Source organism: Pithys albifrons, chromosome 18 (genome assembly GCF_047495875.1).
Source record: "Pithys albifrons albifrons isolate INPA30051 chromosome 18, PitAlb_v1, whole genome shotgun sequence".
NCBI classification, from domain to species: Eukaryota; Metazoa; Chordata; class Aves; order Passeriformes; family Thamnophilidae; genus Pithys; species Pithys albifrons.
Genome location: NC_092475.1, coordinates 10,098,632 through 10,124,702, shown reverse-complemented (window position 1 = coordinate 10,124,702; position 26,071 = coordinate 10,098,632). Strand labels below are relative to the sequence as shown.

The 26,071-nt window shown below is 43.7% G+C and overlaps 1 protein-coding gene across 1 annotated transcript in view; it reads left to right on the top strand.

The window, feature by feature from the left end:
- The first annotated feature begins 573 nt into the window (after positions 1–573).
- TOP1 (DNA topoisomerase I) overlaps positions 574–26,071 on the top strand; it is a 66,377-nt gene continuing 40,879 nt past the window's right edge. Inside the window, exons 1-2 of the mRNA XM_071572751.1 lie at positions 574–719; positions 1,200–1,224. Of these exons, the coding sequence (XP_071428852.1) occupies positions 687–719; positions 1,200–1,224 (58 nt within the window). The 5' untranslated portion in view covers positions 574–686. The remainder of the gene's footprint in view (positions 720–1,199; positions 1,225–26,071) is intronic.

The following is a 26,071-nucleotide window of genomic DNA, read 5'->3' as shown; positions in this document are numbered from 1 at the left end:
ACGGCGGCAATACTTGGGAACAGCCCATCCGCTGGCGCCTGGGGGGGGTCTCGAGGAGCGGGGCTTTAGGGGAAGCCGCAGGGGCTGCGGGGCCTCGCAGGGTTCCGCTGTGCGGGTTATCCCGGGGATGCAGCGGGACCGAAACCCCCCCACGCCCGCCCCCCATCCGCGCCATGCGGCCCTGGGGGCGGGGCCAGCGCTGCGGGGGCGGGGCTTGTATGCAAATACAGCCGGCGCGACGGCGCATGCGCACTGTGCCCACAGCGGGCACGGCTCCTTACACAATGACCGGGCCCGCCGGCGGCGAAGGGGCGTGGCCTGGCATGTAAATGAGGAGGAGACTTCGCCGCACTATTGGAGGACGAGGAGGAAGGGGCGGGGCCGGATATGCAAAACAGCGAGACGGCGGGCGTCGAGTCGGAGCGAGCACGCGGGAGGGGCGTGGTCTGTATGCAAATCATGCCGGCTCTTGGGGGCGTGGCCTAGCATGCAAATACGCGCGCGGCTTTTCCCGCCTCTCGGCGGCCGGCCCCGCCCCGGGACATAAAGTGCGCGGCGCCTGCGCAGAGCGCCGAAACCGGGACTTAGAGTCTGTTACACAACGCGCCGCGCCGCCCGGTCCCGCCGCGCCCGGCGCCCTCTGCCCGCCGCTCCGCCCGCTCCCGCCCGGCTCCCGCGCCTCCGGCATGAGCGGCGACCAGCTGCACAACGATTCCCAGGTGAGCGCCCCATGCCCGCCCGCGGGCTGCACTCCCGGGGGACCCCCGCCCGCTCGGCCGCCGCGCTGCCCGCATATCCCCCATGCCGGCCCTGCCGGACACCCCCCGCACCCCCGGGGAGGGCGGCGTGCCCTGCCCGGTGTCGGCCCGGCAGCGCGGGGTGCCCTTGCCACGGGGTGGGGGGCGGCGGGATCGCGGCCCCCCGGGTGCCCCCCGGCCCGGGCGGGCTCGGCGAGGGGCGGCCGCGGTGCTGACCCGGCTCGCTGTGCTTTGGGGGGCTCGGGGAGACCCCCGTGAGCCGCGGGGGGCGATTCACCCACCCCTCCATCACCTTCCGCATCGCGCCGTGCTGTGCTGCTTTGGCATTTAATTGCCGTGAAAACGGGTCTGGGGGCGGCGGGAGGGCGCGATGGGAGGGCCCCCCGAGCCCCGCGGCCCCGGGCGTGCTGACCCTGTGTCCCTGTGTTGCTCTCCCCGCAGATCGAGGCGGATTTCCGAGCGAACGGTGAGTGCGGCCCCGGCGCGCCCCTCGCACCAGACATGGCGTCCCAGAGACTAAGTCCCGGCTCCGCGCTCACCGGCCCCATTGTTCCCATCGAGCCGCCAAAAGCGCCCCTTTCCCGCCGGCCCCGGCGCCCCCCGCGCCCCCCGGCCCCGAGTGCGGGCACCGCAGGGCCCCGAGCCGAGCGCGGCCGCCCCGCTCGGGTCGCCTTTGGGCCCCGATTCCTCCCTGGAAAGTCGCCTTGTCGACGGTCGGGACTTAGTCTCTGCGCCATTTTCTTTTTCTCTTCTCTCTCTCTGTGGCTTTTCTCTCCTTCTCCTCCTCCCCGAGCCGCCTCTGCGGAGGCTCCGGGGCCGCCATCCCTCCACCAGCCCCTTCCAGCCGAGGGGAAAGCAAAGTTCTTTTAGCTAAAAGAAAAAAAAAATTAAAAAATCCCCAAGTCTTTTTTTTTTTTTTAATCGCAGCTTCCCTCCCCCCACTGCTCCCCGTCTCTGTTCCTTTCAGGGAATCCCTCCCTTCCCCTAAAATGAAAGGTGATTGCAACATGTTGCTCTTTAAAAGAATCTGCTGCATCCATTTTAAGATCAGTCTTGCTCCTTTTCTCGCTGTTTAATTGATGTGACTTTACCTTGTTGGTTGGGGTTTTTAATTGAAATAAAAACCCACTTTGAAAATAAACAACACACCACAGTGTAGACAATTCCAGAAAGGTAGATACCATCACTTCAGGGAGTTTATCAACTAACTTAATTTTATTCAGAAGCATTTATAGGAGCCTGTAATTTTATATATGTGTATATTTATATATTAATTTTATATGTGTATATTTATATATTAATTTTATATGTGTATATTTAAATATAAATGTATATGCTTACATCTATATATTTATATTCGTATGTATACATACAATATTATCTTTTCTAATCAGCCTGATGGCTGCTAACTTTTTCTGAGGGTTTATTCATTTTTCTAGGAAGGAAGCTAATTGCAAGCCCCTCTCATCTGATGGGTGTCACACTGAAGGGCTTAAGTAGGGTGAAGGGGAATTGAGGACGTACAATCAACCTTTGTGTGTGTTACTGTCACTGTTTGGGCTGTGTAAGGAGCTCTGAGCTGTCCTCTGACTACTGAGATGGTAGAGGACAAAAAAGGTTGTTGCAAATAATCTGCTTCATGTGGTTATACTGATTTTTAGAATGCTTTTCTGCATGATGTCCACGTGCCTGGGTGCTTTCTAGGCTACTGCGTGTAAATATTTACAGATCTACCTTTGTGAGCACCTTTCTTTCTGTCAGTTCATTGGAATGTGATTGTGTGTGTACAGCAGGAGCAGGCAGTAACAAATGCACAGTTTTTGAACTTTTATTTCCATTCTGAATCTATAGCAGGGCTCAATGAATAATTCTTAACAGAGAAAAAGGATGCTGTGGATTTCCCAAGAAGTAGAGGACTAACCCTTGAAGCAACTTAAATATAAGCATATAATTGAATACTTGTAGCCTTCTTATGCTGGGAAATATGTGCTGAGGATCATCTTTATTTAGGGAAAAGCACTCCTGGTAAGCTTTAGTTATGTACTGATTTACATAAGGGAAGTGATGTATATTTGACCTTTCCACTCTGGCTTCCAGTGAACCTTTTCGAGGGATTTTTCTCCTCTATTGTGACCATGTGCTGTTTTATTCTTTTAAGAGTTTTAGGCATACAGCACTTAAAACTCCTGTGGTTTTTATTTCTACCATATGTTGGAGGAATTCAGTACAGAAATTCAAAGAGACCTTTATGGGAAAACTGAATTCCTGGTACATCAGGCACACCCAGCAACTCCACATCAGTGTGGGTATCAGCGCCCTTTCCCCCCACTGTAGTTATGGCAGTCACAGAACATCATTGTGGCTTATCAGAGGTCCCTAAAACTTGAAGTCCTTTTCAGTGCTGAAAGGTGTGTGTAACCCTGTTAGTTTTGTTAAGGGAATAATGCTGAATAAACAGTGTCTGCTCTGACCTTGTGACCACCACTGATCTCCTTGAAAACCTGTCACCTCTGCTTGCCTGAGTCTTGTCTCCTCTACCCAGGAGTTCTTTGCACTTGCGTGTCGGGAATTGTCACGCGCGGATCCGAGAACAGCAGTTCTCATTTGGGCAGAGCAGTGAGGCTCTAGCTCTTATTTTCTTGTTTTGATCCTATTTAGTGGCAAATATTAGGAGTGGGTGGTAGGAATCTCACGTACCTTTTTTTTTTTTGCTGCAGATGTTTAGAATTGGTTTGTACTTTGATTATTGTCAGGCAGTGTTCAACAGCAGAGCTGAAGTCTCCTTTTGGGCCTCCCATACTTTACATTTAGAGGAAGGGAGCTTTTTCTGAGGGCTGGTACTGACTCATTCTAAATGTTGAGTGTACCAACAGTAAACATTTTTGTTAATAAAGAATGTTTTGGGTGACTTTTAGCTAGTGTATCAGTGATAGAGCAGCTTAAGCACTTTGAAGCTTCCTGTTATTATTAATGTTCCTATCTGGGTCAATGGACACGCTGCCTCAGGTTGTGGTCACACAAGTTGTTGCAGCTGCAATAAGGTGGGTGGATCTGCCCATGGCAGGTCACCACGGAGCACCCTGGTTGTAGCTGGGAGCTTGGATCTGGTTACATGCCCATTTCATTGATAGCAGGGCAGTGTTAGGTATGAGAGAGGGTGCCAGCAGTAAATATGAGTTCCTGGCTATTTCTTGTCATTAAATAGCCAGATCACTCTAAGCAAGAGTGTCCTGGGCAAATTCCAGCTTGGATAATTGCATTCCCTTTCAATATCCAGGTTCTCCCTCCTGTTTGGCCGCAGTGGGTATTTTTTCCACCTTAGTTGTATTTTTAGTATCCTTATACGCTTTGCAAAGAATTGTCCATGTTCAGTCCTAGCAGTGCCCATTTTCAGACCATCCTGAGAACAATACTGTGCTGAAACAGCGAGCCTTTTCTGCAAGCAACATCCTCACAGTCTTCAGCAATGTAGGAGGGAAATGGAGTCTAAAGCTGTTATTTCCAAGTACTGCTTGGACATTAAAAATGACCCCTTCTCCACAGATTTGGATTCTGTTGAATTTTGCCTTTAAGAGCTTTGTTATTAAGGGTGGACGTAACAACCTCTTACTACTGAGAACAATATTGAGACTAAAAGCCATTTATCTTGACTTTCAGCTCTCCCATTGTGTTTGCAGAGCGCAGTAGATAAAAATGACTTTTGTTTGCAAAATAATCAAATTGCATTCCAAAGCTACTAAATTCCACTAACAGCTATTAGTGTCTTGGCTGTTCAGCAGCCTGTGTTCAGAACTTGTGTAGAATCCAGAATTGCTCTGTGGAAACTGAGGACATCACCCCAAGCAGTGCTTTTTACCTCTGGTTGATTTGGCCAATAATGTCAAGATGCAATTTGAGGTCAGTATCCCTGTAGGAACCATTACAGTGTATTAACAGGAGTCAAGTGTGACTTTGTCCACTGTCACAGAGGTGGCTCCTGGAATTCAAACGTGCTTGAAGGAGGGGCTTCTTTAACTGAATATTTTTTTGGGGGGGGAAAAAGAAGCCCTTGCAGCTGCAGCATCTTATCAGGAACTGGCAGGTTTTTTATGGTGGCCTGAGCACTCATGTGGCACCTCTGCATTTATCAGGGTGACAACATGAAAAGGAACAAACAAGAGGGAAATAAAAATTAAGTAACGAGAGTGCTGAACCAAATGCCTTACAAGTTAAGGAATTTCAGCACGTTCTGTGTTTTCCATTAAATTCATGTTTCATGTGTGCCAGAGCTATGCAATAAGAAGTGTGGGTGATTTAAATGCTAACAAACTGAAAAGCAGCATAACAGAGATCCTTAGGATTTCTCGGTGGTTGTGAAACAGTCTGTTGAACACCAGATTTGTGCTTCCTTGCTGCTGCTTTGCTGGCGCCTTCTGGGAGGGTGAGAGTTTTGTGAAGGAGAGCAGGGCCACTTCTGGCACAGGGCTGTCTGTACCTTAGCACTGCTGTTGGAGCCGCTGTGCTAAACAAACTGCACAGATTTAGGGAGCTCGAAGGCACTGCCCGTGCTCGCTCTGTGTGCCACACGTCAGGGAGAAACTGTCTTAAGTTCTTGGGAACACGTCTGACCAATGCTTTAAATGTCAAATGCTTGGCAAGAGATCCAAAATACAAAAGGTAGTTAATGATGTTTAGGTGCAGATTGATATCTCTGCTGAAAATTTCCTTTGCCTTTTCTTTTGTACGTGGAGATGTGAATCGTGAAGAATGGAGCTTGTTCCTTCCTTGCTTTTGCTCCCTGCCTTTGCTCCAGACTGCGGCTCTGCATTGTGGGAAGTGCTGCCCACAGCCTCAGAACAATACTGGGGCAGTTTTAAGTCTGCAACCACTTAGCCTTTTATTTTAGAAGTATTTCACGTCAGACACCAATCTCTGCAAAATTTCTTAGTTTTGTTTTTGCATTGATTTTCGGTATTTTGACAGCACTCTCTCACAGGGCTTGTAGGGCATAACAGGTAATCTTCAGATTGTTACGGGTGAGAGTACTCTGAAGTAAATTGGTAATTCATGACACTTCTCAGAAATGTAAATAAACATATTTTTGGTAAACTGCTCTTAACTATCCTGTGCTACATAAGTTGGTTGCCTCTGTTTTCCCAGCAGAAGCCTCAGAAGGGCTTTGCTAGAGACCTTGAGGTCTGTTGTGTTAATTGTTCTGACACATTCAGCATTCAGGTTAAAACTTAATGGGTGTCTTGTGGGAGTAGGGAGTTGAGTGCATTTCTGTGAGCTGCGGCCAACTTGTGTTTTTGTTAAAAGTCAGCAGAATTACTTAAATGTGCTGGAAGATGTGTTTTGGGGGTTAATGGCCCGTGGGCTTCCTCCCTCTAGCAGGTTTTCTTAAGCTGTTTTTCCTTTTGCTACGGTGTTAATCACTCTGTTATTAAAGTGTTATCAGGACTACTTTGTGTACTTTGTAAAACATGAATTTTTTTAACCAGGGGACCAATGTAAAAGTGTGCTTTTTTTGCATGGTTTCATATAAATTAGACACACAGCTCATAAACGTGATCAAGCACAATTCAGATTTAATTTCATTTACAACTGTGACTTCAGATATTCGTTAGATAGTTCATTGAATTCCAACCTCCTGAGTTGCGCTGTCAGCAGAAACTGCAATAATATGTAATTATAGCAAGTACTTAACATCTCATTGACTCAAATTTCTCTGTTAATGATTTCACTGGATTCCTGTTAAAGTAATACCTGCTGAAATAGCACAAGCACCACTGCCCTATTAGAGTGAGGCTCCAGGTCAGATTGTTCCTGGTGTTGTAAGTTGCTGTAGTTCTGCTAAAATCAGCGGAGCACTGACAGTGTATCTGCTTTTTTGTTATTGGACTGCAGGGATGGGCTTTAATGTCACAGTGACTACTTAAGAAAAATACAATTTATCCAAGAAAATCAGTGCAGGTTTTTTTGCTTGTGGCTTTTCAAGATTGGACAGTTGCTCTTTTGTGTCTGCTTGAGCTGGTTATGCTGATACAGTTTCTCATATCCTTGTAAGACATGCAGTCATTCACAAATATTTATTGGCTTATTAAATTGAATTGGCTTTGCAGCTGCCAGTTTTATATAAACTGTCCCACATTTTATAGAAAACGTCACACTCCGAAACATGGGAGCAAAAATCTATTTAGTTTTATATATTCTGCCTTGCCTGGGGTTCTGAAGGACTGTGTCTTAGCTTTGCAAATCTGAGAGAGGATATTCGATGCAGAAATCAGTGTTTATCACCGTGCTTTCCTGAGACTGTCCCTGTTGACAGAACAAATGGCAGATCTGCCCAGCCATACCTTCTCCCTGCAGGACTCTCCGTTCTGAGCTGTTAAGCACTGTCAGCCCTTAAATATGGATCATCAAAATATGGATCATCATTAGATTGCAGAATGGTTCCTCCCTTTAAAAGAACAGGAGAAGAGTATGGGCTTGCTGTTGTTTCAGCAGTGAGTGTGTTGCTGTCCCACTTTTCTGAAAAAAACAAACAGTAGAAAATCAGTTTAAAACCCAGTTTGTGGCTACGGTAGGGTTATTCCTTTTAAACAGTATTCCCTGTTACTGATGTCCTTACTCTGCCATTAACTACGCAGAGAGAGTGCCCACCACGTGTATTCTGGCTCCACTGTCCATCACTGGCTGAACACTGGAATTCCTACAGTGTGGAAGTGCTACTCGGGCAGAGCAGGGAAAGCCTTTTCTGCTGAGGCTCCTGCTATTTCCTGGCTCAGCTGAACACGTTGTGGTAGTGGTTTCCCGGTGTGTATGAGACTACAGTATTTTTAGCACAACATTTGTTCAAAATGTCCTGGCTGACATAAATACTAAATAGTTTCAATGGATTTGATGAAGTTTATAGTTAGAAATATTTTAGTCTTGAATGCTTGCTTTTTAAACTAAGGATCTTAGTCAACTGCAGTAATACCTGCTGGTGTCACAGCGAGAGTTGGGACATTGGAAGGTGACATGAAAAGAAAGGGTAAAGTTAATTTTGGATTCTTGTGACCTGGAAGGTATAAAGAGCAATAGAAAATTGCTGTTGGCTTCAGAAATATGAGCATACGTGTGTATTTTGAAGCTGAAATTTGGTTTCTAATTTTGACTTCTGTAGCTGCTCAGTGGATGAACAAGTGAGTGCTCCAGGCTTGAGAATGAAAGAGGAGAATATGGAGCTGCACTCAGTCTTCCTGAAGCCTGTTCTTTTGTAACACCTACTTATCTCAAGGAAGTCTGAGAACTGTTGATGTTAAATGTAGGATTTTGTTAAACCTCAGTCTGTGTCAGCAGGAGCAGGGATAGGAAATACATTTTTGTGATAGTCCTTTCAACAAACAGTATTCTGGGAGATCTTCCAACACAGCTGGTGGAGATCAGACTTGATGCTTGGGAGTAAGTGGGAGACCTTGGCAATTAGTTCTCTGTTAATAGAGATGGAGTCCTCTAATGAGGAAAGATGAGTAGAAGAGGGACAGTGGTTCAAACAAAAATTACCTCACAAATTTGCTAGTGTTGTCACAGAGTTCTAGGGATGTTTTCCATCATCTCCGGGACTGTATTTCCACTAGAGTCAGATATTCTGCACAAAAAAAGGCATGGCCAGACAGCTGTGCTGAATACAACATTTGATACTGTTGCTTCCTGGGGAAGTTCCTTTGTTACAGCTGTTTGAATCTGAACAGTTTCTCTGGAAGGTGTAGTTCGGTCTGCTCTGACAGCTGCTCTGTTCTGAATCTGCCAGTTCCCAACGTGAAGGAGTTACAAGGACAGACAGCACTGAGCGTTCCTTACTCCTGTCTTGGGAAGCTTTGGAGGCAGGGGCTGGAAAAAGTCTGAAGTGCTTATCTTGATGGGATGGGGGCAGTGCAGGCTTACGGGAGGCACAGCAGAGATGCCAGTGTGGGTGCTTGTCATTCAGCCTCGGCAGGCAGAGGCTCCTCCACAAAAACAACCTGTGTCTCCACCTGAAGTGCTCAAATCCCTTGAACACCTTTGTAAATTTAAAGATAGTAACTTCTGAAGTTGGAATAAGAGTAGGGTAAAGAGGGACAGCATCAGGCTGCTAGGAAATGGTTTTATTAGGAGGCTTCTGTCAGTCTTTAAGAGGCAAAAGTGACTTCCCACAAAGCTTCCGATCAGCAGATCTTTTTGGATTCCTTATCGATATCTTTGACGTGAGTGTATTTGTTCATGCTCACAATCTTGCCATATGCTTTGTACAGTTGTGAGCTGTGTGGGTGTCCCTGCATGTATTTTTATCTCATACCTTCGTCAGAGAAGGAGCTTTTTAGGGAGTATTATCAAGACAATGGCTTCCTTCTCTTATCAGTACTGCAGGGTGCTGAGCTTCATGGTGCCCACCAAAAGATGTAGGTTTTTCTTCATAATTATGCCCAGCATAGACAGTTGCATGTTAAAGACAAATGGACATTCATGGAATTCAGCACTGCAGCAGAGTAATTCTCAGCTGACTGTATCTTTCCATGGCTGGAGAGAGATTGATTTCTGCCTCAGGAAAGCCTGGAGTGTACTTGTAGCTGCACTAAAATATTTTGTTCAGTCTGTGTAACCCATGTTTGGCAGTGTCTGTTGAACACACATTCCATGCTGGTGTCTTGGATTCGGCTGGGGTAGAGTTAAGTTTCTTTGTAGGAGCTGGTACAGTGCTGTGGTTTGGACTTAGTATGAGAATGATGTTGGTAAGACACTGATGTTTTAGTTGTTTAGACAACTAGCTAAGTGCCTGTTAGGTCTCATCAGCTGCACTGTACAGCTGACAGTCTCTTACACACACAGAGTATTCAGCTGATAGTGCAGCTTTATTTGGAGGAGAAACTCTCTTAGATTCTCAATGGAGGCGTAGTTCTGTTTCTTCAAAATGTCCATTTTTCTCCTATAATGGTATTTTTCATTGGTTTTCTAAAAATAAGACCCTGGTAACTTTTACTATTGCTGCTCATTTTGTAATCCCAGTCATTGATTTGCATGGTCTTACTAATTTTTGCAGCAAACATCTGGGACTTCAGTAATCGAATATCTTGCTGTGTTTGGGAATAAATGATAAAAACAAATGTAATAGGTGGTCTCGTGTTGAACATGCATAGAACTGCATACAGCTTGTTCTGTCTGAAACCCACTGCTTGAGCACTGTTTGTGTGGCTGTTCTGCAATGATTTTTACCAAATGCTTTGTGATTTTTGAAGTGTTGGGCTCATTCCACTACTCAGTGTATAGTACAGGGCTTTGGAAGTTGTCTTGTTTCCATCCAAATGTCTTGTCAGCTTGGTGCAGCTAGAAGGTGTATGGCAGTGTCTAAATAGAATAATTTTAAGAGTTTTTTAAAATAATTTTTTAGACAATGGTTAGAGACATGGCTTCATGGTTAAAAAGTCAAGAAAATAATTCCTAGGAATGGAGCAATCCCAAAGTACAGATAGGTTTTTAATTTTTTCCTGGCATTTGTGACTTACTCTGTTGCCTAACACAGCTTCTGACACATGGGAACATGAGCTTGTGTTATCCAGAACATTTTTTCTTTTATTTGTCCCTTTTCTTTCATACATTTTTTCAATTGAATGGCATTGTGGTAGTTTGTCTTGTGTCTATAACATGGAATAGGTGATCTGGGTTTTAGGACCAGGGCAATGTACTTCAGTTGAACTTTTTATTGATGGCAGTGTATTACTACTCAAGGCTTATTTCCGTCTCTGAACAAAGGCCAGACTTGTCAAAACAGCTGCTTTTTCTCCTCTGTGGTTGCACTTTCTTCTTTTGGAGAGGTGACCTATAAAGACTTTTTAGGAGAGAAGACTCTTGACTTTTGTGGGTTTTTCCATTTGAACGACATTAAGTGCCTGTTGCAAATTTTTCAGTAGCTGGAGGTGGAGTTGAGGAACATGGAGTGACTTTCTAATTGAAATGCAGAGATTTTTGGAGTCAGGAGCACAACTAAAACACTTGTATTTCTGTGATCTGTAAGCATAGTTACAGGAGTGGGGAAGTACAGGTGGGGACAGAGGACAGACACGTTGTTACACAGATTGTGACATGAGGTTTGGAGACCCCATAACCAGGTGGGAGGGCTGTCTTCCTTCATTGCTCTGCAGTGGGTGTGAGTGGATGGAATTTGGGGAGATGAGTAGCTGGTGGTAAGTTGGCAGTTCTGTTCTGGCTTCTGGTTTTGTGCAGTGCTGCCTTGTCAGCATCATCTGTAGCGCCTGGTGATCTGCTCAGGACACGTGGAGATGAAGGATTGAATGTGAAGAGAGACTTTGGAAGCTGAAGGCAGGAAGTGTTGGGGAGGGATGTTCTGTTACTCAGGGATGCTGTGTCTGGGATTAAGGTCCTTTGTGCTCTGTGTTGTTACCCTGTCCTAAGGCCATATTGTTTAAATAGGCAACGCAGTGGGGGAAGAAGGAGTGCTGTGCTCTTCTCATGGCTTGAGAAACCAGAACACAGTGGAAGTGATTTCTTCCAGCACAGAAATAGATATAAGGCCGTCTGGCTAGGACAGATTCAGTTCCATCTTGGACATTTGTTTCTGACTTTTAATTCCCTCTCCAGGTGAAGACTGAGGTGTTTAGCAAAGGGCAGCACAAAAAAAAGGGGCTTCTGCAGTTTTAACATATGTTGTAATTTTTTCCTATATGCAAATCTCATCTCAGGAGCCAAGGTGTACTTTTTTTTTCTGCAATACTACATTGTTTAACAAATACATATGATACAATGCAAATTGCAAATGTTGCGTGCTGGGTTTTGCAATTAATGAAATCACTGGATTTACAGTAGGGAGACAGTGGTTTCCTGGTTTGTGTACAGGGTTCTAGTATCAAGTACTTCAGTCTCTTGCACCATATCTTGGTTTGAGTGTCTCCTAAATGGGCCTGGAGCAATAGGAAGAGCAAATTATGTCTTATGCCAGTTTGTGAATGCTGGCAAATGTATGAGTAAGATCAGTTTTTGGAGAGATAAAATTGCTGGGATGGGCAGGAACTGGTTTAAACTTGCCTTAGGAAGGCACCTTACAAGTTAGACGAGCACTCTCCAGTTTAATGTATCCGTCTGGGAAACTGGAAGCTGGAGCTCTGGAGATCCATGTGAGGGGATGATTCATTGCAACACAAGCAGCATGTACAAAATGGAGGGATGGAGTAGTACTGGTGACGTACTCTGAGGTTTGTTCTCTACAGTTAATGACGAGCAGATGGGGAATAAAAGCCTGCCTGCTTTTCTTTTGAGGACCAGGAATGTCATTGAGGCTGTTAAAATGTGCTGTATCTGTGGTGATGCTGCTTGTGCACAGCAAAGCCCTTGATAGGGATCAGAGTCAGCTTTCCTGACTGGTGTTTCCCCTCAACACTCAGCTTTTAGCTTTTAGCTGAGGATGGGATTCCTTCAGGGTGGTAGCAGTGCAGCTCAGGGGTGAAGTGCTTTCTCCAGCAGAAAAACTAAGATGCAAGTTATGTTCCAGTGCAGAGTGTAAATGGCCAGATCTGGAGGCAGTAAGTTCATGTGACCACAAATGCGGTGCAAGAGATGAACTCATAACAACAGTGACCTTGATTAACTTCTGAAATGTTGCCCAATCCTGTTGAGGGTGTCATCTTCATCTGTCTCTTTAGTAAGCAAACACTGGCACAGATCAGAATCTGAATGTCAGTGCTGTTAACTCTTGACACTTGCAGGTTGTCATCCTGGAGCGCTGTGTGGGTGTTTGGGTTACTTGTCTTGCTCCATCAGATGGAGCATCTCTCCATCTACCCAGGATACCTTTGGAAGTGAATGTGGAGAACATGCAATTTTTCAAGAGCCTTTTACACTTTTGCTTTCTTCTGTCCTCCTGTCTTCTTCCCACTCCAAAATCACGAAGACTCTCAGAAGAGTCAGCATCTTGTCTGAGTCATGTTACCATAGCTGTTTGTCACCTGCACTTCATTAGGGAACACAGGCAAAAGCTGTCCTTGAATTACCTATTTTTATGAGTACAGACAGTCTTCTAATTGAAAATATGCTGCTCTCTGGAGTTTGGTAGCTGTCATAAACAGTGTTTTTCTTTTATCATCAAGTAGGCTTATTCAGCATGACCTGTGTCTAAAGGAAGGTACTTTCTGGGTTTTAAACTGTTCTAATCACAGAGATATAAAAAGTACAGCTTGGCCCTTGATGCTTCTATGCTTGGCAGCTTTAGCTGTCAGCGTGTGGTCTTGGGATAGTCCAGGACAGTGAAGTTTTGTTTGCCCCAGTCTGTAGCTTGTCTTGCAGGGTATGGAGGGTGCAGCTGGCAATAAATTGGCTATCCCTGTACTTTAATTCTTAAATTGAATCCTGGGCAAAAGGCAGAAGCAGTTGAGTTGGCGAGTCTATAGTTTGTTGCTTCACAAATGAAGGTGTAAAACTTATTCTTGAAGCATTGCCTTGTGTCCAACACATTTGTCCCTTCCCTCCTGTCCAGCCTTGTTGTTGAGACTCCTGTGCACTGATGCATAATCTTCAGTTTATGGTTTTGCTCTGCATCACTGTCAAAGCATGAGCTCGTTGTGTACAGGAAGAAGTGATTTTACTGTTGAAAGCTGTTGAAGCTGGAGTTAAAATATTTCTCTGTGCCCTTGGGTCTCTCTTGCAGCACTCCTGCTGAGCGGTATTTGCCTCTTTCAGGAATCTGGTAGATTTTTCTTTAAAGCTGCCGGTGTTGTCTTTGCACACAACTGAATCTGGTCTGGGTGCTCTTCAGCAAGCTGGGTGTGCTGGTGCTGCCAACAGAGGCAGGAGTTCAGGAGGTGGATTGAATCTCCTAGGAGCTGATCTGTGCTTGGGCTTTGGCCATTGCTCATCAGTGCACTTGGTGAGAATGAGAAATGATGCTGGCACTGTGGCCACTGGTTCTGAGGCGTCAGGAGGTTTGCTAAGTCTTTGTGTACTGAAGTTAGTGTGTATTTTTAAATGGTTTCCGCTGTAGGGAATGGAGCTGTGGAGCATTGTTTTGTGAAATAAGTCCCCTGTAACTATTTCACAATAACATGAAACTGTTCAAAACCAATGTGAACCTCATTTATTAATGGCAGAATTAGTTTGGTTTTAATTTAAGTGTTTGTGTTTTTTCTCCCTTTTTGTAAATACCCCATCCATTCAGCCAGGCACAGAAGCCTCATGCTCAGACTCTAATCCAGAATAAGAAAACTCGAATCCTGGAGGTAATTTGTTAGTGTGTGATTGGGTTTTTTTTCCTAATGTGAGTCTTTATAGTGTCTTTTTCTGTATATTAACAGTTTAATCTCAGCAGAGCTCTGGAATTGTCTTTGCAATTGGCTCTGTAGGTGACCAGAGTCAAACTGGCCCTTTCTTCTGTTGTTGTTGCCCAGTACTGGGAAAAGTATTTAAAAATATTGTAGTACATGGACTACAAGCAAGTAAAATACTAATTTTTATTATAGTAGCTTCAGATGCTGGAAAGGTAAATTTTCCTTTGGTTTTCAGTTCAGGAAAGATCTGATGTTCTGAAGGACTTTCCTCTAAGCATCTATGAAATATTTGAAGGCTTAAAACTTAATGCAGATTTGTGTCATTTCCAGGTTTCTCATAGGATTTTTTATTTCCATGTTCTGGAGTTGATGTCATTTGGTCAGCAAGTGTCAGTGACTCTTGCTCAGTTCCTCACCCCATGAGCTCGCTCTTAACTGTCTCCTCCCCATCACTGCCAGGTGTCATGTGCTGTACACGATCTGGTTAGTGCTTTGTAACCACCGGATGTGATTTCCCAAATCCTGTCACCCCAGTGGGTTTATTTACATGCAGATTTAGATTCAGATCAAGTTACACGAGAAGATTGGAACTCCAAAAAGGCCCCAGTACAGACTTAATGTCTTTGGTACACCCGGAGTCAGATGATGTTCCCTCCCTGTAGGTCACTGCAGATTTCCCTTGTGCTTAATCCAGCCAGAATTACCCTTGTACATCAGACGTGCATGTAGTTCATAAGGCACCTTCTGAAGGAACAAACGCTGCACTTGACCTTAACTGCACACTTCTCACTGTAGCAAAGTTAAATTCTCTTTTTGGGCATGTGGTGTTTGGTATTAGCAAATTGTCTCCTTGTTTTACTTGTCTGTGCTTAATGGCTTTCACTTAAGAAGGAAAATTGCAGTGTGTGTATCAGGGTATCTGTCTCACTGTGAAGTGCTGGCAGACACGGTTCCAGCGCTTGTCTCAGTGGCTGTAGTGACAGAAAGTGTCTTGTTTTATATTTTAATCTCAAGTAACTCGTACTCAGTCTCTTCTTGTGAAAACCTATGTTAAACTGTTTCTCTGGTGGTGGATCCTTTCTTAAGCAGAGATTGCTGAATTGTTTCATCTCTGAGATGCAAACAGATGTCTTTAGGAAACCAGATAGAACTTAGTCCAAATTTGTCAGAGACAACATATTTAATACACCATCACTAGGAAAAAAAACCTGTATTCTTGTTACAAGCTGTTGATTAATTTTCAATTTTATTAAACCTCTTTCTCCACGAGTGTCTTGATCTGTCCATGCAGCTGCTTAGTTTTGGGAATGGCATTTGAAGTTAAACATATAATTTGCTGATTTTCGAAATAAGTTACTAATTTTTTCTTACGGTATTAGGGCTACTCATCTACTACTAATGTAGTTTTTTCACTTACAGGCTTTGCTTGGTACTACCACAGTCAATGAGAGCTTAAGGCTCTGGGGTTTCCCTGTTGGTGCCTTTTTGCATCTGAAAGGATCAAGTTAAGGGATCACAGGTTGCAGTTGTGGCCACAGGAAAAAGAGGGAGTTTTCCTGGTTTGGTAGAGACTGTAGTGCAGGAAGTAAGGTAATTGCTAGTTCAAAAATAACTTGGTACCCTTCAAAACTTGCAAAATAGTCGCTGAGGTGCGTGAAAACTCGTGCACGGGTTAAATGTATTTGGGTATTGCAGTTTCAGAAACCACGGGGGCTGCTGTGCAATCCTGGGTAAAGCTGAACTTGCTCTGTGGAGAGTGAGCCTCGCTCTGCTGGGTACCGGGGTGGTGCTTTCACTCCCAGAAGTGGTTTTGTCAGGCACGGACTTGAAATACTTGGAAGAGGATAGGAGGGAACTGTCAGCTCCTGCTCTGGGCTCTTTGTGCAGCAGCAAATCGGCTGGAGTGGCTGCAGTGCTCAGGGTGTGGTAATACTCCTTCATGTAAAATTGATAATAAATTTTAACAGATGCATTGATTTAATTTTGACTCTAGTAATAATCGTAATAACTTTTAAAATATTTGTTTCAACATCTATAAAACTGGCAGCCAAGAAACTTAAAAATGTTTCCCAGCCTGACAGCTGAATCATTCAGGAATAAATTATGAGATTGTAAATACTCTTAGATGTTCATCTTGTTTCCTTTGCCTATTTCTGCTGTCAAATAATCAAGTGGAAAGAAGTAATTCTTAATTTCTCCATTGGAATACCCCTGAAAACAAGATTTATAACTTGGTTTTCTTACTTTGGGTTATATTAAAGAGGAATAGCAGAATCTTCAGTCTCTAATCTGTTGCTTTCATAGTTTTTTGAGCATGTTTCTAACCTTCTCATCAATCAATGTTTTAAAATTATTTAAATTAATATTAGGTTTTATGTTCAGAAACTTGAAAAGTAGCGAATGTAATCATGTTTCAGTAGCTGTAAAGCAGAACCTCTGATATGATGGGAGTCATTAGTTAAGCACTTGAAGTGGTGCTAAATGAACTTTTGATGACACTCTGCAAATTTCCTCTAGTTGAAACAGCTCATTTAGTGTCTGGGGTAGGGAAGACGTTTGAAACCTCAACAAGAGAAAACTAGGTGTGAAAACAGCTATTTCTGCATAGGTAAAGAAAGGACTACTCTTAAAATTGAAGAAGGAGATAACCAGAAGCAACTGATTCAGTTCAATTTTTAAGGCCTGTGCTTCCTTTCTTTTAATAGACTGTAGATGTGAAACAAATTACATAAATGTTTTCTCCCCTTCATGACACATTCAGGGCAGATTTGATTTTTGCATAAGGTGAAATCTGAAAATGTTGGCTGTGTGTTCCACCCAAAGATTCCTGCCATTGGTTTCTGTTAAGAAAAGCAAACCCACACAAACAAAAAGCCTCACCAAACTGATAATACATTGCATGGAGTTTTTTGATTGAAGGAGTTAGGAGTGTATTATGCATAATAATGTAGCCACAGCCTTTTATTCTGTGTCAATAGGTTACGTTTTGTATTCAGGTGTCCGTATTGGTGTGATTTAACAGTTGCCAGCTAGTGAGATTTGGCCTGGATTTAACAAAATAAACAGATTACAGCTGCATGAAGAGATTAAAATCAGTGACTGAAAGTAATGCTTTGTGTCTGCAGGTTTAAATTGAAGACTTCCAGTGGAATTTAATGCACCATAACTAGGAGCTGTACTTACTAAAGTATTGCAATCATAGTCTTACATTGAAGCTACACTGCTGTGCTGATGCTTCTTTCTAGTTCTCTTTCCCTTCCTTTCAGAAGACTCAGAGTACAGTTGTAAGAAATCTCAACTGCCATTAAACATTTACCTTTTGTTTACTTTCTTGTGTGTTTTAGCTGGAATCAGGTTTCTTGTTGTATGCTAATTGTGGTGATGTCCCCTTAAGGCAGGGGAATTGCATCCCTCTCCTGACTAGAGACTGGCACTTGTGACAAGGCAGACTCTGGTGATAAGGTGCTTGCAGACACTGTTGGAATTGGTTTGTTGTGGGTGAGTGATCGCTTAACTCGCCCACAATGGGGACAGAGGTGAAATCGGGCTGTATCCATCCGGGTCAGCCCTATACTTGAAAGAAGTCATTGTAGATAGGAATAAAAGAACAACAAACAAAACCCAACCAAACTCCCAGCTGGGATCAGTGAGGAACCAGCTGGAGTGTGTTTAAAAATAAGTGCTTGGTCTTCTGAAACAAACTTTTTCTAAAACTTTGGCCATGCTTACCCCATCAGTTCAAATGAATAGGAATTATATTAAACTGGTAGTAAGAGAATAATCTGACTCCAGCATGTAAAGATTGGCAGACATGAGAGCTAAAGCTTCTGCCAACCACTTTTTTGTCTTGCAGCTTCAATTTACACTCTGAACCCGAGCATTGCTGAGGCCTTTGTTCCCAGGGGTGCTGCCTGTTAAGTCTTTCTCCCTACAACAAGCAGGAGACCAGCACGGGCCAAAGCCACACCATGATGTCAAGGGATGGTTAATGAAAGGCTTTGAGCAAATGCCATTAGAGCCTCTCCCCTGAGGACGCTGAGCACCACTCCCATGTGTATAAACTGTGTGTGATCCTGGCTGCTGACAGAGGCTGGGCATGCACTGCTGCAGGAGAGGCACTTCAGTGCAACAGCCTGTTTAGATTTTTTTTGATCTTGTGTAAAATTCTTGCTTGGGGGGAGCCCTTGTTGTGGGTCAAACCCAGGACAGTCAAACACACCAGCCCTGTCCTGGTGTGGTGTTGATGTGAATACAGGCTCTGTGTGAGCTTCTGTTGGCTCATCACTCTTGTGCTCAGGAATTGTTGGGATTTCAGGTAGTCTTTACAAAGAAACTTCAGTGAATCCAGCAAAAAAACTTTTTCTAGCTGACATCATTGCAGTGTAATTACTCCTGACAACACAGCAGTTTTCCTGTTGTCTAGTGCAGCTTTTAAACTTAAACCCCAGAATATCAACCTTTTCATTAAATGGCTGAAGTTTCTCTTGTTTGCCCCTATTTTCTCCTGGCTCACCTTGTATGTTTGCATTCAATAATCAGCTGTTGACTCTACATCACAAATTGTGCTGTTTGCACCTCTCTAGTCTAATGATGGTATAAAGAGCATTTGGAGGCGGAAGGAGCTTGTGCTGGGGGCACTGACTCAGTCTGCGGATGGAGTACGGAACATGAAGTTCTCTGCAGTGTGAAGTTGTGACAGATTGCACCAAAAATTTTCTTTGCTCTTGACCCAGTCTGTCACAGTAACTCAGAGCTGTTCCTGGGGCAATTCTTGGCCAAAAATCTCACGAAGGTGATTCAGCCACCTACCTGTGCTGGTAACAAGGCAGCAGCACAGTCACTGCACGACTCACTTGAGATCTGGGCTTGATCCTTGTGCTACAGCTGAGCTCAAGCTCAGGTTTTCTGAGCTCAGAAGCAACCAGAGAGCAAGTGTTACATGCACTTGGTGTTTCTGGCTTGCACATCCTTTGTGAGAGGGGATTGATGAAGAGCAAAGTGTTGTCCCAACAATTATGCAGCCAAGAGCTCCTTAAGGAAAAGGATTCCTGCAAACCAGAGAAATAAGGGTTAAGCAAACCATTTTACTTCAGATAATGTTGAAGTAAGGGATAGGTTATCTCCTGCAGTCCCTGATAGCTCCGAAGTCTAAACAGGGCTGTAAATGTTGGGATTGCCCTGTTTATTACTCACCTTCTGCCCTGTTTCTCCAGAGGCAACTGCCCCTGGTTCTTTCTCCTGAACGCCTCATGGGTGACCCTGAGCAGTTCTTTTTGTCTGTCTCCAGCACATACATCCCTCGGAGTGGTGGGTACATCCCTCCCTTTTGTCTCTTCCCAAGGAAAGATTTTGTGTGACAGCACCACATGGCGGTTTCTGTGCTAAGCTGTGGCTCTGTGCTAAAGGTTGGTTTCTTTCTAACTCTGAAAATAGGATTAGTCCCCCTTGTAGTATCTATTTGAATGCCCTGAAGTTTTACCTCCTTTCATAACTTTAAACTAGTCTTACACCCCAGGATGCCAGAGTGGTTTGTGAACAATTGTTGAGGCTTTCCCAGCGAGTCCGTCCATCCTGCAGTGCCGGTTGTGTTTTACTGCATTTTGCGCAACAGGGAAGAAACGGGTGAGAATTTGGAGAAGCCCGAGATTAGCTGGTGTAGTAAAAGGTATTTTAATACTAGTAGATCTAAAATCCACAAGGAACCTGCCTGTATCTCCTTCTTTATCAAAACTTTTGAGAGCCTATTTGTGACAGCTGTTTCTACTCAGCCACACTCACTGTTAGTCTTTACATACACCTGTGTAAAGGATCCCGTCCTGTGTATTTGTTTAGTTGCAAATGGAAATGCAGGTGGAGCTGCAATAAGCATCAGGCTTTTGAAACCTAAGAGGTAACTACGATTGAGCTTGTTTTCCCTAGATCCTGCTCTCTGCCCCATCCTGGCCTCCTGATATGCAGAAGTGGATGGGCCATAGCTGTTAAAACTGGAGGCAAAAATGTATCTTCAGTTTTGCTGCTTCTTTAAAGATGGACATGCAACGCAGAACTTTGTTTATTCTTGTGGGTGTAGGCTCATAAAGCAATAGGAAAAAAACGCTGAAAGTATTTCTATCCCAGTAAGGGAAGGCACGGAATTTGATTTGTGAATGGTGGAGGCAATGGAAAATAAGTCCTTCTACTCATGAAAGTGTAGCCTTATAAGAATAAATTTCACCAGGGACAAGAATGGGTTTGCTCTTGTTTCCTCGGGAGGCTGCTCTGGCCTCTCCTCTCTCATGCCAGCACAGCAGCATTTTGAGCTATTCACTGACACTGGTCATTTCCCTGAAGTTTTAATTTGCTGTTCTGTTTTATTCTGCTTTGTTAGTGGAAACATACTAATGGGTTTCAGTCTCTGACTCTTATTTATACAATTACAGGAGAATGTTTTACATCTTGGGAATCCCTGAAAACACATGTTTTTGTTCGCATGGAACTTTTTTGGTTTTGAATGCAAATAATGGATTGAAATTTCATTGTTGCTTCTCGGTTGGGAGCCCTTTGGCATGTGTTAGAAGCAGCTATTAATTTAGCCTTTCTGTGCTGATCAAACATGTATTTTCATGCTTTATAAGGTTTCTTTGGACTTGTCCTTTGTGTAATATTGTCTACTGCAATTTTACTTGCAGTAATTTTATGCATTTGTTACACAGCAAATAAAATCTGCTGCAGAACAGGCATATGTGAACGTGCCACCTCTTTGAGAAGAGTCTGTGCAAAAGGTGCTGACAAGTCACTAAACTTGCTGCTGCTGTCTGCACCATTAGTTGTTTTGCTGCAAAGTGCTTGTAGTGTAGCAGTTTCTTAAGGTCAGCATCTCTTTGTACTACTCGGCTGTCTCAATTACGTGAGCATTAGTTGCCCACAGAGTATTAGCTGCTTTCCCATCACGTGAAAAAATAAAGTGTACAGAAAATAAGTGATTAATCCAGTGTGGCTGAAAAATAAAGTAAAGAAGGGCTCAAAATGTTCAGCAAGATTGTCTGTCCTCTTTCTGAAGAGGCTGTTGCAGCACATCTTGCTTTACCTCCCCACCTTCTGTGGGCTGGCTGAGATTGATGAAATGCCAGCAGTGACATTTGCTTTAGGTTAACTTCATATCCCAGAGATTTCAGTCACACAAGATAGGAGTGATCAGTCAGGTTTTCTTTTCGCCTCCTTAGTCTCTCCATGGTAAGTTTGTAACATTTGGGGTGGATGGACCAGTGTATAGCCTGGCTTGCCTTGGTCCTGTGCCCACAACTCTCTCTCTCCCTGTTGGCAGAGCTGTCACGTTGTTTTACCTCTTTTCCTTACATTGCAGTTGCCCTGGGGTTTCAGTGGAGCAAAAGGTGCATTGGTCTTGTTTTTCAGACTTTGTGTTTTTAAACAGCTGTGCAATATCCTTGCTTGCATACTGGAACTTTACTGGAGCATAAGTGGAATTTCTTGAGAAGATGGTGGAGCTGTTCTAAAGGACGGAGAATGGCTGGAGACAATTTTTATCCATCCCTCCCTCCATCCCTCCCTCCATCCCTCCCTCCATCCCTCCCTCCATCCCTCCCTCCATCCCTCCCTCCATCCCTCCCTCCATCCCTCCCTCCATCCCTCCCTCCATCCCTCCCTCCATCCCTCCCTCCATCCCTCCCTCCATCCCTCCCTCCATCCCTCCCTCCATCTCTATTGCCCTGTCAGAATTCATCACCAAGTCATTCCACAGGTTTCTTCCTTTCCCTCTGTTCAAAAGCAAGCAATACTGGGCTTTCAAATTACAAAAATAATGAAGAATGCAGTAACTAAGGGGTCTGTCTTGTTCTGTAGCCAACTTTCCCAGAACAGTCCTTTTAAGGAAAAAGACATAATATCTGTCTGGCCCTGTAGTGCTGGCCCTGACACTGCTGAAGTGTGGAGAGGGGCTACAGGGTCATTGGGTTTACTCTGTTTCTATCAAAAGTACCAAGTTTTGAAGCTTTGGCAGAAGTGGTTACTGTGTGGAGTGGTTGATTGTGGCTCAGTCCAGAACAGGTTTTGTTTCAGAGTAAATATAGTCTGGAAAATAAATGGACTCAAATCTATTCAGTTGTGCTGTATTTCTTCATTTGAGCCCTTAGAAAAAGGAAGAATGCACTGTGGTGGAGTTTTGCTTTGAGTAATAGAGTTCCTGCCTTAGAAAGGAAAAACTGGTGGTTCTGCCGTACTTCTCCAGTCTCCCTTTTTGAGTTTTCACTCCTTTTTTTTTCCCCTTGTATGATTGAACAGTGAGTGAATACAGATCTAAGCTTCACAACCAAGAGCTACTGTGTGTATTCCTTCCTCTAGTGCTTAGACAAAGGTAGTTTATTTTTTTTCATTAAATTATAAAACACAGGGCTTGCCTGGTTTATGGATGGGAACAGCAGGCAATGCTGAAGTGTCTGAACTGCTGCATTTGGCCCAGCAAGGCACCTGAAGTGAAATAAGCTTGTGATAGTGATTTATTTCATTTGAATTTCAAGGGTTTAGATTTTTGTAGCAGTGTTGATTGTGGAGGTATCTTTAGAAACACAGATAAAGGCGCTTGTGTCAATTTGCTTTTGAAATGTATATCTGTGCCATTAAGTATGGCATTATTAAATGAGGAAGCAACAGCCAGACAGTCTTGCTTCAGTTTCATTGTAGTTTCTTTCCCTTGGTGACTGAAAACCAAGATCCCTCTTCTGCTATTGAATTTCAGGCTTAGGTTATGGGGGATTTAAATCATGGTCTCGCTGCTTCAGTCACTCTCATTGCAGGATTCCAAATGTTTTGCAGTGACTTATTGTGGAAATAAACCAGCACAGCAAACAGACCTGCAAACCCTTTCCAGGGTAAATGTTTTATGTGTATTCTGTAGTTGTGTAAATAGGGCCAGTAAGTGACACCTCCAGTGTCACATGGGAAGTTTATTTTAGATTATGGTTTTCTGCTCCAGTGTATCATCCACAATCCCATCATCTCTCCTAACAATGCCTTCTGGCTGTGGTTTTCTCCTTTTGACACTTGTAGTTGCCTATAGAGGTTTTTCAGTGTCTGTATCTTTCATACATACAGTTCTGTTCTCTTTGTCTGCTGTGCCTTACCAGGAAAGGTGCTGTCTCCCATACCTGGATCCAGCTCTGTTTTCTGTCCAGTAGGTTTTTTTCCTCTTCTGGGTTACAGCAATGCCAATCTTTAAATAAATAAAATGTTGAAATAAATTGCAGAAATGCTGTGTAATCACTGGAACACCATGACAATAATGTGACTTGTTCTAACTGGAATACAATTATTTTAGAAAAGTTTGTCTCTTCCAGACTAGCTAGGTGGGATTGATTGTACATGCTTTTAAAACCATTAAATCAAACCATGTAAAGTGAGATGACTCATCCAGAGTTGTCACCTGTCTAACAGTGAGGGTCCTGAGCCCCTGTGCCTCAGACCATGCCACGTTCTCCATATGGTGGTTGTTCTGAGCCATGTGGGGTCTGCAGATGGGCTTTTTACCTCAGCACAGGAGTTGCTTTCTCAGGTGAGATTTATAAATTCACCAGAACCTCATAAGAGTGACCTTTACACACGGGATTACTGCTGCCTGTTTGTGTGATCTGCTACAACCCTGTCACTATCTGTGTTAAAGATCTTGGATAATGACTGAATGTTACACTCTTTCTACCTGCTGGTGTCTGTATACTGTGAGTGCAACACCAAACCGTGCTGATCAGATGCCAAGAGCAAAAGTAAATGTTCTTTGCCAGGAATATGAATAACACTTTAGACACCTTGGCCTACATTCACTTGTTTAAACATTTGTAGCTCTTCCTGGCATCATTTCAGCAACTGAACCGTGATAATTTTAGTAATAGTTTTTATATCTAATGTATAAGAAGTTAAAACTCTAAAAGTAATTTGATTTGGCAAAATAGTACAGAAATTATAATATTTAAGTAACTTGAAAGTAAGAAACCTTTTTCTGATAATTGGCATTTTAAATGACTGTTTATGAGGGGAGCCTGTGGGGGGAGGAAAAAAAAATCACTAAATTGTTTAATTTAGGCCATACAGTGACTTTTTCCTTTGCTTATTCATGCATCACAATTGGTAAGAAGGAAATCGGCCTAAATAGAAAAAAGGCTGTTGTGGAGTACATGGTATAACAAGGAGATGGTGTTTCAGCTGAGAAGGGACTGACCATTTCTCCAATGACAAAAGTTTTTGAACTTGACCAGCTTTTGAACCTAATCCAGTGTTACAGAATTACCTCCCTTTCAGCTGCATAATTTAGCAGTGGAACTGGAGAAGTCTTATTTTAAGACTCTCTTCTCCTTTCCAGAGGAGAGGCTGAGAAGACCCTGCTGGTTTCATCGTTCACGTCCTCTGTGCTGAGAGCAGAGGGCTCCTTGCTCGTGCTTCAGGTTGAGTGAGAGAGAAAGCCCCATCCTCGTACACACCAGTGATCCTGAAAGCCTGGAGAGCTTGTTTGCTCCTCATGTAACACATAACTTAACACTGAGACGTTGAACTCAACTCAGGACACAAATTTCAGCCACTCACCTGAAGCAGGAGTGTTACTGGAGTAAGAAGAAGTTAAAAATGTTTTCCTTAGTTGGTAATGTGATGGATTTTTCATGCTGTGCCCTCAGATTTGGGCACAGATTCTGATCCCAAGAATCCAGAAATCTTCAATCACCTTGCTGGACATCAGTGTGGAGTAGTGTTGAGATGAAGCTTCAAACAGATAAAATACAGCATTACACAGCAGTGAGGTATTTCTGGGCTGTCTAACAAGAGGAAAAGAAACTGGGATTTTGCTGAAACCAGAATGAAAATACAAAAAGTTCTTGCCCCCAGAATCTAGTAAAACATTTCAAAAGAACAAAGAAACCTCTCCATAAGCAGGTTAATGAGCTACTCAAATTGTGCCCACAAAAATTTAGAAGAAGGTGAACCAAAAGGCAGAAAATCTGGAAGGCTAATATTTATCTGGAAAAGCTACTGTTGACCAGAAATTAAGGTTACCAGGTGTTAATTTGCCAGCTATCTCACTTAATTTGGGAGAAATGAAAAGGAACCAGGTTGTGCTCACATTTTTTCCCTTTTTTTTCCCTCCTAATGCGAAATGATGGAAGTGGGATAAAAGTGTGTGGTGGGAGTGGGATAAAATGGCATCTGTAGCATCCTATATCATGTGCCAGCTTGACAGCCATACTGACTGGACATAAAAGAACTCAAGCCCCTCTTTGATTTCAGTATTTTATTAGAGAAGCTGCTGTCGAAACCAAATATTAATGTAGGAAGTAGTCCAGCTTCCCTGGATTGTGACATGTAAATTGTATTTTGGGAGGTGTGCAGAGATGAGTGTTCAAAATTGTTTTTAAAGCAAATGAATTTGGCTCATGAATAAAATATCACAGTCCCACATAATTGTTTTGTCACCAGACTAATTAATCCAGAGGTTGTTCTTGTTACGAGAGGGGACCACTCACCTTTGCTGTCCCCTGGGACTCTTCTCCAGGTAACAACTCCCTGCTGGAAAACGGTTTGTTTGACTCTGTTCCTGTTCTTGCCATGCTGCAGTTAGAGATGCCTGACCTTTTCCAGCTCTGCTCCTGGATAAAGAGGAAAACTGTCTCGTTCAGTCCTACATATATACAAGTATTGCAAATAGGGTTGTGACTCAGCCTTTCCCCGGAGACTCCACTGGAGCGAAGGCGGCGAGGGGGGAACAACACAGAGCCACAGACCAACAGTGCTTACAATTTCCCATCCTTAAACCAGCGTCCTTGTAATCTAGCAGAGTTAAAAGATGAATCAACATACAAAAATGCAGAGCTGCTTGTGATTGTTGGAGGTACAGGGGAATGGCAGGAATAGTACAGGGACTGCGGTAATCTTTTGGAGACGTACCAGGCTCAGCATTAACACACAGAGATCCAGTGCCAGAGACATCAAGCTTTCTAGAACACAAGAGATGCCAAAGGCTCTGTTTGGGTTAGAGGGTACTAAAGGGAAAGCCTCAGGGGGAATGGA